At 38.1% G+C, this 14,066-nt stretch overlaps 1 protein-coding gene across 2 annotated transcripts in view; it reads right to left on the bottom strand.

Annotated features, from left to right (window-relative positions):
• Positions 1-14,066, bottom strand: part of galnt2 (UDP-N-acetyl-alpha-D-galactosamine:polypeptide N-acetylgalactosaminyltransferase 2) — a 122,497-nt gene that overhangs the window by 4,508 nt on the left and 103,923 nt on the right. The window contains exons 13-16 of one of the 2 annotated variants that reach the window (XR_006309879.2): positions 9,837-9,920; positions 3,847-3,973; positions 3,247-3,366; positions 2,369-2,577 (exon numbers count right to left, since the gene is read on the bottom strand). Coding sequence is in view for 1 of the 2 variants with exons in the window: in XM_043680988.2 (XP_043536923.1) it covers positions 2,422-2,577; positions 3,247-3,366; positions 3,847-3,973; positions 9,837-9,920 (487 nt within the window). In the remaining variant the exon portion in view is untranslated. Of the gene's footprint in view, positions 1-333; positions 2,578-3,246; positions 3,367-3,846; positions 3,974-9,836; positions 9,921-14,066 lie in introns of those variants that run through there. The other variant, XM_043680988.2, reaches the window with a different exon arrangement.

Genomic DNA, 14,066 nt, shown 5'->3' with positions numbered 1-14,066 from the left:
ATCAAGGAAGCACAACACATCATCTTTTGGATGAGACAAAACATCATCTGTATTCACCAGAGAACCCTTGATGTCATAACATTATTTTAAGAAGCATTGAATTTATGGCCAATAATCATCTCTCAACTCATCAAGTTTTATCTCATCATTAGCACAACATCATCTGGAGAACTTTGCTGTGTGCAAACACTACACATTAAAGCAGTGACAACATTTCAAAGTACTTTGGATATGAGAGATCCTTCACAACCCTAGGATGTCCCAAAAGGCTAAAAGTGCAAGATTTTCCTCAGTATTTTAAAGGTTTTTATATAAAACATGAAAAATTGGAAATTAAAGGTACAAAGTTTATTAAAGTTAATTCAATTTCAAAGATGCTTTCCATCACATCTATAAAAAGTATGCGTAAGATCATGCTTTGTAGATTAGTGAGAAAAAAATGTAGGGAGAGTCATTATGAAATGATGACACTTGGCATCGTTCAAACACTCTATAGTGACAGTTGCACAAAACACTAACATTACTCTTTACAAAAGTTAAGAATGGGAATTGAGAAAAGAAATTACAGACATTTACACACAAAAATCAATAGTCACGTTACTTCTCAGCAAAAGCAAGTCTGATGTTATTTGGAGATAAACACTGATATTTAGATTTCTCCACCAAGCTTTGCATTTTGGGAGTTGCAAAAGCTTTTTAAAAATGGGACTTTATTAGAAGGAAATATTTGTAGTATTTAAAATGTTAAGATAGTCAAAGATGAAGAGAATGACACTTCTCTACTACATAATGAACTTTGGCACACTGTGGCATGTAAACATTTTATTTGAAAACTAACATCAAACCCCATGTTCAGCAGCAGTAAATTTTTTCTTTCCAAGATGAACTTGGATGTTTCACTACGCACAGTTTATACTTTTAAAGTTAGTAATAAAATCATTGTCTGTCCATTCACACAAACAAAGACATGGTACAGTAAGAGAAGCAGAGATTGAGGCAAGATAGGAAAAAAAGTAATAAAGTGACAGATATAGGTGGATAAGGGCATAGGTGAGGGGGTTTGGAGGGACAAGAGAGACAGATGTTTCTCATTTCAATCATCCTTTGATATTCTGGTTGTGCCAGACACTTTTATTGCATTGTGCTCACTAAATCTTAACATGGTGTAGCCTGACAAGATAGTCATCAATTTGATAAACTAAATAAATATAAATGAAATAAGACTTTACAGAAAATTGATACTAAAATATTGATATCTGTTAGCAGAAGTGAGTTGGAAGGCAGAGGAACATAACCATTTTCTTTAAGTTTCCTACTGCTTTCAGTACACTCAGCAATCAATTTAGAAAAGAATTCCCATAAACCTACAAATGACAGATATAAATAGAATGAAAAAATACTGCCACTGCATGGGTGCACTATGATCACCTTGGAATTATATTTTTGTTGTTAATTAACCTGGAATAAGGAAGGCACATGTTAGATATCATTTGAAAAGAAAAATCAATGTAGAATAACCTCGCTAGTAAATTATTGGATGATTTTACAGAAAGTGCAAGCTGGAATCACAAATGAAAGGAATGATGTTGGTGCATTAGTCTCTTAACACAGCTACTTACATAATAAATATAAAATATCTTTGAATTGTCAACTGACTTTGATCCATTAAATAACACTTGGCAAGTGTTTGTGCCTTGCAATTGCGATGTTATACCTCCCCACACCCACCTACCCCGGGCACAGAAAGAAATAAGAAAAGTGCTGAGATTTAGCTGAATGTAACATAGACATAAAATGCAAGAAGAGCACATGACTTTTTTGGATATCGTTTCGCTTTCCAACATCGTTCTTGCCTTTTTTAATCAATTCTTCATGGCTTACAAAACTCTTATATGCTGAACTACAGTTGTGGCATCTGTACACCGCAGCAAAAACTGAACATCAGAGAAAGACACAGTAGCTTTGCATTTGGACAATAGTCGATACAAAAATTAATCATAAAAACTAATGTGAATTTTGAAACAGTACAGAGCTGGACACCACCTTCTTTAAAGGCGCAAATGTTTGATGTCCTCATAAGCAGCCTTTATTATCAGTGCAGTGCATTTCCTATAGAACAGAAATTCTTATTTGGGAAACTTCCACAACAGAAGGACTGAAATGATTCTTGCTGTGATGGAAATGTGTGTGTACCGTCCTATTTAAGATCAGGAGGGAAGGGACTTTGCTAATTGAAAAGAAATAATATATATTTATAAAGTAATTGAAACCATCAAGTTTAGACACTCGATACATTAATTCAAAGAAAGATGTAATATGGAACTCTTTCAAAAATCGAGGTATATGGTTGAATGCAAACTTGATTTACCAATTTAAATATTGTCCACATTGAAAGTTCCAAAATTTAATGGTCCATATCTATTACTGCTGTAAATTAAGGGTGAATTTCCACTGTTGTGAAAGGGATGGATTGCAGACTTCTACAGTGAGTCCGCCGCTCCGGGTGTTCCGACTGTCAAGACAAAGATTGCTGCCCACGTGCCTTAGTTTTGAGTTATTCTCAATTTGTTCCCATTTCTGTAAAAGAATATCAAGCAGGAATTGGTTATCATGAAAAGTACATGATAAGTTCAGCTCAAAATTACATCGTATTTATCACACAGAAACACATCATTTGGCCAAACTGTTCTAGTCTTATGCTCCACTGAAGTCTCCGCCTACTCGTGTGTTCTTCAAACCACATAAAATTAATATGTTTGTTACTCTTTGTCTATTTGGCTTTCTCTTGAATCTGTGCTATTCATCTCAATTATTTGTGTTAACAAGTTCCACCACTTTCTGGCTAACAAAGTTTCTCTTGAGTTCTATACTGGTCACAAGAGTATAAGAGCACTGTAGAGACAATAGATATCTCTGTCCTTAATGTAAGCAAACAATTGAGGAGTAGAGGGATAATCTTGAAACAAAGTAAAAATTAGACAATGATTGCTAGACCCAGGATAGTTTCACTCAGTGGAAACTTTATTTACCTGTGAGGGGTGAACTGCCTGAACAGACAATTGCCAGGGAACTGTCTGCATGCAAGCTTCTCAGAATGGGGTTGTTTGTATTGCTCTCTATGAAATCTATAAATATTTTGCAACAGTAAAACAGTTTCTAATTTTTCACAATGCTATGATTAAAAGTTTGAGAATTAAATAACAAGCACCATTATAATCACCTGCTATTACAATACTGTTTACCTACCTGTCTGCTGTCATTGTCTCTGCAACCTTGCAACTTTATGAGAGAACCAGCCACCCGGTCGACCACAGTAAGGCACAAATCCATATGTTTCACTGATTTGCCTTTTGTTAGTGCCCATTCCTGATAAAAAAAAAGCAGAAAGAAAACAGGGTAAGGACTGAACATATGTTTCAGCGCAAGACTGACATACATTTCTTTCTCCTCTGCACAACAGGAGACCTGCAATCCAAACTCACAGTAAATCAAAAGCTCACCATAGCAAGTTAGGTAATTGAATTAATTAAGTCTAATGTTTTTTGAACAGATACCACAAAGGAGTGACAGGGAAAGATGTCATAATGTGAAAAGCCAACTGGTTTAATTAATGTCCTTCAGGGAATCAAATATGTCTTTCCTACCCAGTCTGGAACTACATGTAATTTTATATACCTGACTAAATGGTCAACTCAATGTCTTCTGGGAGGCAATAAAGACGGATTAAGATGAATTGGAAAGACAGGCCTGTGTAAAGACAACCCTCTTTACCATAGGAATTAGCAATCTAATACACTGCAAAGTAAACTTAAATCATTAATCAGGAATAATGAAATAACTGCACACCTGATTGCCTCCTGCATTGTGACATTCATAGACACCCACAACACCATCTGCAAAGTGGCCCAGTGTGTCCAGGCAATTGGAACCTTGTTGTAAAGCTCCAAAAGCAATATCTTGGTGATCAGGGACCCTACAAAAGGGAACAACAAACAGTTATTATTATAGCACGTGAAGAAACTGAATTGGATAGCTTATACATAAGAACAAAACACCAAACTATACATGAAAGCAAGGACTGAAGGGTCTGTTTCCATGTGTACATCAATATGACTCTATAATCACTTATCACAACTTCTTCACATCCCAAAGCATTTTGAAATCAATGAATTTTTTTATTTGAAGTCACTTAGAAAATGTGTCAGCCAACTTACACAAACGTACCTACAAAGACAAGGTAACAATGAACAATGCATCTGTTTTTAATAATTTTTAGAGGGTAAGTATTAGGGTACCAAAGAAAATTCTCCTTCTCTTTGAATATTGCTGTGGGGCTATGTAGCCAAGAAGAAAGATGGGCCTTATTTTAATGACTCCTCCAAAAATGAGAAAGAATGTCCTTCTTAATGGGACTTAAATCTCAGCAAGCACAAACGGCAAAGATTTTATTATTGGTAAAATTAATATAAGTGCCCTCAAGACTGGCATGTCTGTACACAGTGTCGCTGTAGTTGTTTGTATACCTATGTTTATCTATCCATGCAAGTGTATTTTCGTGCGTGCATGTACCATGTGTTCATCCAAAGGTTCTCCTCAGGTTGGCGAGGACTCTCTTCCTACCATGAACTACATGCAATCAATGACACAGTATTGTGTGGTATATAGTATCTGGCTCAACTGCCAAAAAAGGTCACCAATCACTCATGTATCTCTTTCCCTGCCATACCACACTGGTCAGTATTCAGTTTCTATTTTATTCCTTTTAAAACAGGCACCAAAATACAGAGACAAAAATGTGATATCTACATGGATAAAAAAATAAACACAGGCACACAGACACACACATAAATTATGGCAATAAGAAGAAGAACTGCAGAGTGGTAAGGAGATTTCTTTTTACAGGAATTGTAAAACTAAAAGGTGGATGCGATTTTACAAAAGATAAGTACTAATCAAAAATACTGATCCTGGGAATTTGGAATAAAAACAGAAAGTGCGGATAAAATTCAGGTTAGGCAGCACTTCTGGTTCTACTGTCACCTTCTATTTCTTTACCTGACCTTTACAACATTCCCCTTAACTAGCACCTTCTTTATTTTCTTTAATCTTTACTTGTAGTTCTGGATATGTTCGCTGAGCTGGGAAGTTGATTTGCAGATGTCTCAATGACATCTTCAATGTTTTGGAGCCTCCTGTGAAGCACTGCTGTAACTGTGTCTTCTGGAATTTACTTGGTTCCGTTCCTGCTACTTCCGGTTGCTTGTTGTAGTGGACGATATATTGGATCTAGATCTATGTGCTTGTTGATGGAGTCCATGGATGAGTGCCATGCTTCTACAAATTCTCTGGTTGTTCTCTGTTTGGCTTGTCCTATTATCATTGTGCTGTCCCAGTCGAATTTGTGGTCCTTGTCACGTGTGTGTGGGGCTACTTGGGACAGCTGGTCGTGGCATTTAGTGGCTAGTTGGTGTTCGTGGATGCGGATTGCTAGTTATCTGCCTGTTTGTCCTATATAGTGTTTCATGCAGTCGTTGCATGGAATCTTGTAAATTATATTTGTCTTGCTAATGTTGGTAGAGGGTCTTTGATCCTGGTGAGTCATCTGAGCGTGGCTGTAGATTTATGGGTTTTTATGTATCCCATGTCAGAAGTCTGGCTATCAGTTCTGAAATTTTTTTATGTAAGGTAGTGTTGCTAGTGACATGTCCTCATTGCGTTTGTCTGTTGCAGGGATATCCGTTCTTGGCAAATACTCTGTAGAAATGTTTTACTTCTTCCCTTCGTAGGTCGGGAGTGCTGCAGTGTGTTGTAGCCCTTTCGAACAACGTGCTAATGCAGCTTCTCTTGTGCATGTTCGGGTGGTTGCTGTTACAGTGCAGGACCTGATCAGAGTGTATGGCTTTCCTGTACACTTGTGGTGCATTCACCACTCTGTATTCTTTCTATCATCACATCCAGGATTGGGAGTTGATTGTTGGTTTCCTCCTCTCTTGTAAATCTGATCCCTGTGAGCATGGTGTTGATAATCCGGTGTGTGATCTCGATTTCTGTTCTCTTAATGGTAATAGGATTGTCCACGTATCTGATCTTGAGTTGGATTTGTGGGAGGGCTGTTTGTTCCAGTCTTTGCATCACAGCTTCTGCTATGAGCTCAGAGATGGGTGAGCCCATAGGTGTTCCATTGGTCTGTTCATATATTTCGTTGTTAAATGTAAAGTGCATCGTCAAACACAGGTCTAGTAGTTCGAGTATGCAGTCCTTGCTGATAGATTCCTTGGTGTGTTGTCTGTTCTGCTTGTCCAGGAGGTTGGCTATTGTCTCTCTGGCTAGAGTTTTGTCATGTTCTATCTGCTTCTCTCACCATACATCTGGTGCTTTTTAAATGTTATTTCTCTTTGTATCATTTTCTGTAGAGGATGGTGTGGCTACTTACTGTTAAGCTTTTCTTTGTGCAGTGTAACCACCCAATAGAAAGTACAGTCAGATTTAATTTGGATTTCTTTCTTTCTTCCTTTCTTCCATACCAAATGCAAAACAGTAAAGTTCGATGTTCACTTTACCAGTGCCAGCTCTTGTTACAAGTTCTCAGGAGTTATATGTTGAACACTAATGTTGGTGATTAAGGGTTAACAATCAAAGTTCATAATGTCTCAGAGCAATTGACTTCTCAAGATGAACAAGGTGGATGTAAAGTACCATAAAAGTATGACTTGTTTTTTTGCTTTTAGTGTCTGAGCATTGTGTAGAAGTGTTTGAGCAAAGAAATAAGGGACAGTAATGAAGTCTGTCATAAGCTATTGAGGTATACTTTTGAGGGAATGAATAATAAATAGGTAGAGGGTCCTATTAACCACAGTGTAAAAAGATAATGTTAAGATAGTCATCTTTTCAACGGTGTCAAAAACAATTAAGTCAAAGTTTTGTTTGAGGAAAGGATCTTTGAGCTGTGCCACTGCAACTGTTTGGGTCAATATACTGCCTTCAAAGTATTTGGGATTAAAAGTCTTATTTACGACATGTATCTTTGATGTAGATGAAATTTAATGCATATATAAGAGGATGATTTTCAACTGCTCTTGAGAGGGTTTGAAAGATATCGAAAACTAAAGCTGCTGTCTCTGTGATAAAAGCAAAATATTGCAGATGCTGGCAGTCTGAAACAAAAATAGAAAACAGTGGCAAAACCCAATAGGACTGGCAGCATGTGTGGGGACAGAAACAGAGTTAACATTTCAAATCTGGCGTGACTGTTTTCTGGAAATGTTCTGTATATCAATAAAACTGTTATGTACAAAACACTCCAACATTAAGTTCCTCAAACGTACTCAAATGTGTTGCTATGAATGAAAAAAAGAAGCTGAATGTTGTCAACTGAGTTATTCCAGTCTCTCCTATTTAAATTGGGCAGATATGTACATTATCAAAGGGCAAACTTTTTCATTTATTTATTCTTCTGGTATGGAAGGTGCTAGCTATGAAGAAAGGTTGAGTAGGTTATGATTGTTTTCATTGGAAAAAAGGAGATGGGGGGGGGCTGATTGAGGTCTACAAAATCATGAAAGGTATAGACAGGGTAGATAGAGATAAGCTTTTTCCCAAGGTGAGGGATTCAAGAACGAGAGGTCACATGTTCAAGGTGAGAGGTGAAAACTTTAAGGGGGATATACACGGCAAGTACTTTACACAGAGGGTGGTAGGTGCCTGGGATGCGTTGCCAACAGAGGTAGTAGAGGCAGACACAGTAGATTCATTTAAGGCGTGTCTGGACAGATGCATGAATAGGTGGGGAGCAGAGGGATACAGATGCTTAGGAATTAGGCAATAGGTTTAGACAGTGGATTTGAATCGGCTCAGGCTTGGAGGGCCAAAGAGCCTGTTCCTGGGCTGTAAATTTTCTTTGTTCTTTAATTCTGAAGTTGCTTCTTAAGTATTCTATTTATTTTCAGCAGAAGCAGCTGTGCATGTTACTGCTCATATCATGCTAAGGTCCACTGAATGCGGCAACAAACAAATTCAATTGTCTTTTTGTGTGCTTGAGTTCTCAGCTCAATGGCGTGGGATACAGATCACTAAGTATAGTAGTTATTTCCCATTCATAGCTTCCAAGAAGGTAGTGGTAAGCTGCTTTCTTAAACTGCTGCAGTCTATTTGCTATAGGTATACCCATAATGTTGCTAGGAAGGGAATTCCAGGATTTTGACCCAGTTATAGTGGAGGAAGGGCAATATGTTTCCAAGTCAGGATGATGTTTGGCTTGGAGGAGAATTTGCAAGTGGTGGTGTTCCCATGCATCTGCTGCCCTTATCCATCTGGATGTAAGTGACCATGGGTTTGGAAAGTGCTGTGTCAGGGTCTTCAGTGAATTTCTGCAGTGCAACTTGTAGTTAGTACACACTGCTACTATTAAGCGTCAGTGGTGGAAGGAGTTGTGCACGTGGTACCAATCAAGTAGGCTACTTTATCCTGGAATGTGTTAAGCTTCTTGAGTGTTGTTGGAACTGTACCCATCCAGACAAGTGGGGGATATTCAATAACATTCCTGATTTGTACCTTGTAGATGGTGGACAGGCTTTGGGGAGTCAGGAGACGAGTTGGTTGCCACAATATTTCTAGCCTCTGACCTGCTCTTGTAGTCAATGTGGAGAGTCAAGTTGAGTTTTTGGTCAATGGCAGCCCCCAGGATGCTGTCAGCAGAGGATTTAGTGATAGTAATGTTATTGAATGTCAAGGGACAGCAGCTAGATATTCTCTTATTGGAGGAGGAGGTCTTGCCTGGCATTTGTGTGGTTCAAATGTATTTTGACACCTTCCCGCCCAAGCCTGGATATTGTTCAGATCTTGTTGCATTTGAATATGAATTGTTTCAGTTTCTGAGGAGTTGGGAATGGTGCTGAACATTGCACAATCATTGGCCAACAACCCCACTTCTGACTTTATGATGGAGGGAAGGCCATCGATGAAGATGTTTGGGCCTAGGACACTACCCTGAGGAACTCCTGCAGAGATATCCTGGAGGTGAGATGACAGTCCTCCAACAACCACAACCATATTCCTATGGGCCAGGCATGAATCCAATTAGTGGAGTATTTTACCATTGATTCCTGTTGACTCAGATTTGCTAGGGCTCCTTGATGTCACACTCAGCCAAACGCAACCTTGATGTCTAGGGCTGCCACTCTTACCTCATCTCTGAAATTCAGCATTTTTGTCCATGTTTGACAATATAATGAGGTCAGGAGCTGAGTGGCCGCCATGGAACCCAGATTAAATATCATTGAGCAGGTTATTGTTTAGCAAGTGTTGCTTTATAGCACTATTGATGACACCTTCCATCATTTTAATGAGGATCGAGAGTATGCTGATTGGGCTTGTCCTGCCTTTTGTGTATAAAACATATTTTGGCAATTTTCCACATTGTCAGGTAGATGTCAACGGTACAGTTAATGTCTGTGATAGTGCTAACCCAATATACCAATGTCAATCAAACTGGTCAAATCACGTTCACGTAAACACCAATAAACAACGGGCACTGATGTTAAAAAAACATAACAAGGACTTCTTCAGACAAGATAAAAGTTTGCCTGTTACTGTGAAGATCTCTTGAAAGTATATAAGTGTTGCAGTACATAAGATCTCTGTCAGGAAACCTGTACCATAAAATGAGGTTCTGATTCTATTTCAGAAGTGTTTGGAGAAAGAATTTCTGTGAACAGTGGAGACTAAATGCTTGAAACTTATTCAAAGCTCTTTATGGTATAGAAATGTAGCAGACAATGGGGGTAAAAAGCTTTCAGTGCGAGGGATATCAGTTATTCAGAACTGAATGTGTAACCTACCTTAGCTCTGGATAAACATTTTCCAAGTACCACTTAAATGGTTTACAGGCCAGTTTTTTCTTCAGTTCTAACCTGCTCTGAATACTGGGGGAACAAAATGAAAACATTTCTTTAGCACCTTTCACATCCTCAGGAAACGCCTAAGTGCTTTAACAGTCAATAAAGTACTTTTAAAGTTCGGTCATTTTGTAACATAGGAAACATGGCAGTTAAGTTGTGCACAGAAAACGCCCACAAACAATATGATAATCATCAGATATTTTACATTAATGATGTTCATTCAGGAAGAAATATTGTTCAAGACACCAGGGACAGTTCTTGGTCATCTTGAAATAATGCCAGTTGGATCTTTTCCATTCAAAGGGAGGAAATACAGACTCAGTTTAGCATCTCATTTGCAGTGCTACTGCAAAGTCAAATTCGAAATGTTATCATTAATTAACAAAAAAAATGTAATTCCAAAATGTAGTTCAGTATTCTTCATAGCAAAAGCTTGCCGTTATTTTCGCCTTTGAAACAGATCATAGAGACAAATTAAAATTGAAATGGTTTATAAAACCCAAAGTATTGTTCGCCAGATGAGGTCACTTTGAACCTCCATTATTTTCTTTGCCGCGAGACTGAACTTAATGGAGATTAATTGCAATGATTAATCAACAACTTTGTGAATTTTTTTTGTTCATGGGATCTCTGCTTCAAATGCACTTTTTTCCCACCATTATTTTCAAGATCACTTTAATGAGATAACTCATTAAGTTACTAGTTCTAAAATGACTGCACTACCTTGCTTGAGGTTTCTTAGATAATTTAATAAATAATCAATGTCTCAAGTCACTTGGAGCACCTAATGTTTGCCTAAATATAAATAATAACACATTGAAGCAGAGATTAATGAAACACTGTCTAGATTTAGACCTGAGTAGAAATAAAGGATGGTACCTAATCTAAAAACAATTTTCGATAAATATCTAGAATTAGATAAGAACATTTACTTCATAGCCTATGAAAAGTATCTGATAGTGTTTATCACATCATGGTAGACAGGTGGCTGAAATGCAACATTGATGTAAAGATGAGATTTATCCAGAGCCTAAATTGAGCACAAATAGTGGATATCAAGCAGGGGGGAGTTAAAATTAGACCTATTTCAAAAAGTGAAGAGAGGTGTCTGACAAGGCTGTGTACACTTGTCAAAAATTCAATCTATATACAAAGAAATAAGTATTCAAAGAATTAGATGCACTCCTGGGTGTATACATTGAGGCAAGAATATAACAAATATGCTAACACCACAGCACTAAAGTGCAAAATCAGAAGAGGCCCAACAAAATATTGTTGATCAAGTAAAATCTCAAAGTTTAAACTATACATCAAGTATGAAAGACAAAAGCAATGCCAGTTCGAAGAAAACATGAAGTTTAAGGGTGTGTTAACAACAAAGATGACAAATCTGTCGCAAGGAAACAAAACTCAAACATGATACACTTTCCTGAATGCCTCAGAAACCGAGACAATAAGCAAAAATATTTGGAAAATATACAGACCTCTGAAATATGGATGCTAAGAAGCATGCTAAAAATTTCATATACAAATCTCAAGACAAATAATTTGCAAAAGGGAAAAAAAACTCTTAAAAAGAAACATCCTAAAATGAAAATATCAGTTTTTTAGCCATTTGTTTAGAACTGAAAAACCACAGAGACCTCTTCTAAAGGACAAAGAAGTGGACAGAAGAGAAAGAGGTTGGCCTAGTTGCAGTTAGATGATGCATGTCACAGAGAGGGTGCAAATGGCATATGATAGATTAGCATGACATCAGATATCTTGTCAAGAGTACTTACAAGCAACCAGGGCCGTTCATGGAATGCCTGTTTAACAAGGCCAGCATTTATTGTCCATCCCTAATTACCCTTGTGTTACCTCAGTTAACATTCACACTTATGGCCTTATGGAGGACAGAAGAGTCAGCAGTGAAGCAGTTGAAGATGGGCAGTTTAAGGGCACAATATCTTGGGCTGAAAAGATTTGCTTTCTTCTGTTAAGCATGGCTTCAGCCAGCATAGAATTTCCTGCTTGTTTCTCTTCAATTGCAGTTTTTGTAGAATTCAGCCTTGATATAATGGGCAGTCAGTACCGCCTCACTTCTAAAATTTACTCTTTTGTCCATATCTGGACCAAGGCAACCATGAAGACTGGAGTGATGGTCCTGGCTGAACAAACTGAACATCAGTTAATACCATCTATAACTTAGCTGGTTATTGACAGCAGACTAAGGGGCGGTAACTGACTGGAGTGGATTTGCCAGCCGTTGTTTGACAGCACAGGCAATTTTCCAAATTATTAGGTAGAAACCAGTGTAGTAGCTGTGCTTTAACAATGTGGCTAAGGGGCTAATTCTGAGCACAAGACGTCAGCCTTTTCTCAATATCACATGAAGTGAACTGAATTGGTTAAAATCAGGCATCTGTGATCAGCATTCGCACTAATTTTATTACCAGTTGCATGGGCTTTTGAAGCCCTTGCACAGCAACACCTTCTGGTACCCCAAGTCAATGCTGCAATTAGTGTGCAATACTGGAATGTCTGCATGCATGCAGCTTGAAGGGTACGTTGTCTGTGATACTGGGAACTTAAGGAAAAGGTGGAGGTGGATCACGCACTCAGAACCTCTGGCTGAAAATGGTTAAAAAAGAATCGGACTTGTCCTTTATACTGACCTATTGGGTTTCTCCATCTTTAAATATGGGGATGTTTGTGGAATATTCTCTTCCCATTATTTGTCCGCAACCATTCATGAACAGGTATGGTAGAACTACAGAGCTTTGGTCTAATTATGGGATCACTTTAGCTCTATTAATTGCCCACATCTTAAGGAGTCTGGTATTGTAGGTTTACCAGATTAGCACCTCATTTTAAGGCATGCCTCATGCTACTCCACCCTTTATTGATTCAGGACTCTCTAATTTGAAGTAATGGTACAGTGAAAGAAAGGCCAAACCATGGTGTTTCATATATTCTGCTACTGCTAATCACCTACAGCACCTCATGAATACATGGTTTTGAGCTGCAAGGTCTGTTCTCAAGTAATCACACATAGGATGATGGTAGAGCTACATAAGGTGGAAGTCTGTGTTCTCAATGAAAAGATGGGACTTTGATATTCACGTGAAGATGGAATGGTTACTATCAATTCTGAAATGGACAGATGAATTTGCAAGAGGTAAACTGAGGAGGACAATGTCAAGTAGCTTACCCCCTCATTTTTTTTTTACTATCTGCTCCAGGCCCCCTCAGCCACCCGAGGTGATAGACAATGAAGTTCTTCTTCCAAACAAGGAGGTGGTTATTCCTCAGTTGAGGGAGGCCAGAAGTGATAGTCAGCCTCCTTGTCCATGTTTGAACTGATGTTAAGAGACTTCATGGAGTCCAGTGTCAAGATTCTAAGGTATAATTTGGTGGTTTAACTATGTCAAGTTATTGTTTGACTAATTCATGGGATAGCTTTCCCAATTTTGGCACAAGTTCCCAGACGTTAGCATGAAAGACTCTGCAAGGCCAATTGGACAGGATGTACGTTTGTTGCTTTTACAGTCTAGGTTAATACCAGGTGGCCTGCCTGGCTTACTGTGATTTGATTTTCCTCATAGTGGTTTGATAAGTCATTTCAGAGAGTTATTGTGGGTCTCACATTTAGGACCAGATTTCCTTTCCCAAAGGGGAGTTACTGAACCAGATTACTATTATAAAATGCAACTAAAGGATGGCAGGAGGAGAACTAGATGGATCATGTTTTTTTTCTTATCTAGTAATTCTTGCAGACATGAACCATGACACTGTTCGCTGGTAGATCTTCTGGGTTATGATAGCTCCTTGATTTATAATGATTTGTTTTCTTTCTCCTACACTTTTCCCCTCCTCCTCATTAATCTTACTAATCTTACTGAACCGACTGACCTAAAGTACTTCATATTTTTAGATTGCTAACTATGGTGTTTTCAGTTCCAGGAAAGTGATTTCCAGCTTTCTTTTTTCACTGGATATATCAAATCAGTGTTCCCTAAATAGATATCATCCACGTACTACCACCATCAGTGACTACTGAGTCTTAATAGTTGGCAATCAGCCCCACTTAATATTACTTATTATTGACAGATTACTTCCTAAAATTAAGCAAAAAGGGTAGAAAAGGATTAAATCATGAGGACTGGTGACATAAACTAGACTTGCATA

Source organism: Chiloscyllium plagiosum, unplaced genomic scaffold (assembly GCF_037043375.1).
Source record: "Chiloscyllium plagiosum isolate Xiang-an unplaced genomic scaffold, Cpla_swu_hap1 HiC_scaffold_3, whole genome shotgun sequence".
NCBI classification, from domain to species: domain Eukaryota; kingdom Metazoa; phylum Chordata; class Chondrichthyes; order Orectolobiformes; family Hemiscylliidae; genus Chiloscyllium; species Chiloscyllium plagiosum.
Note: the sequence above shows the minus strand (reverse complement) of the source record. Positions and strands in the feature narration are given on the sequence as shown.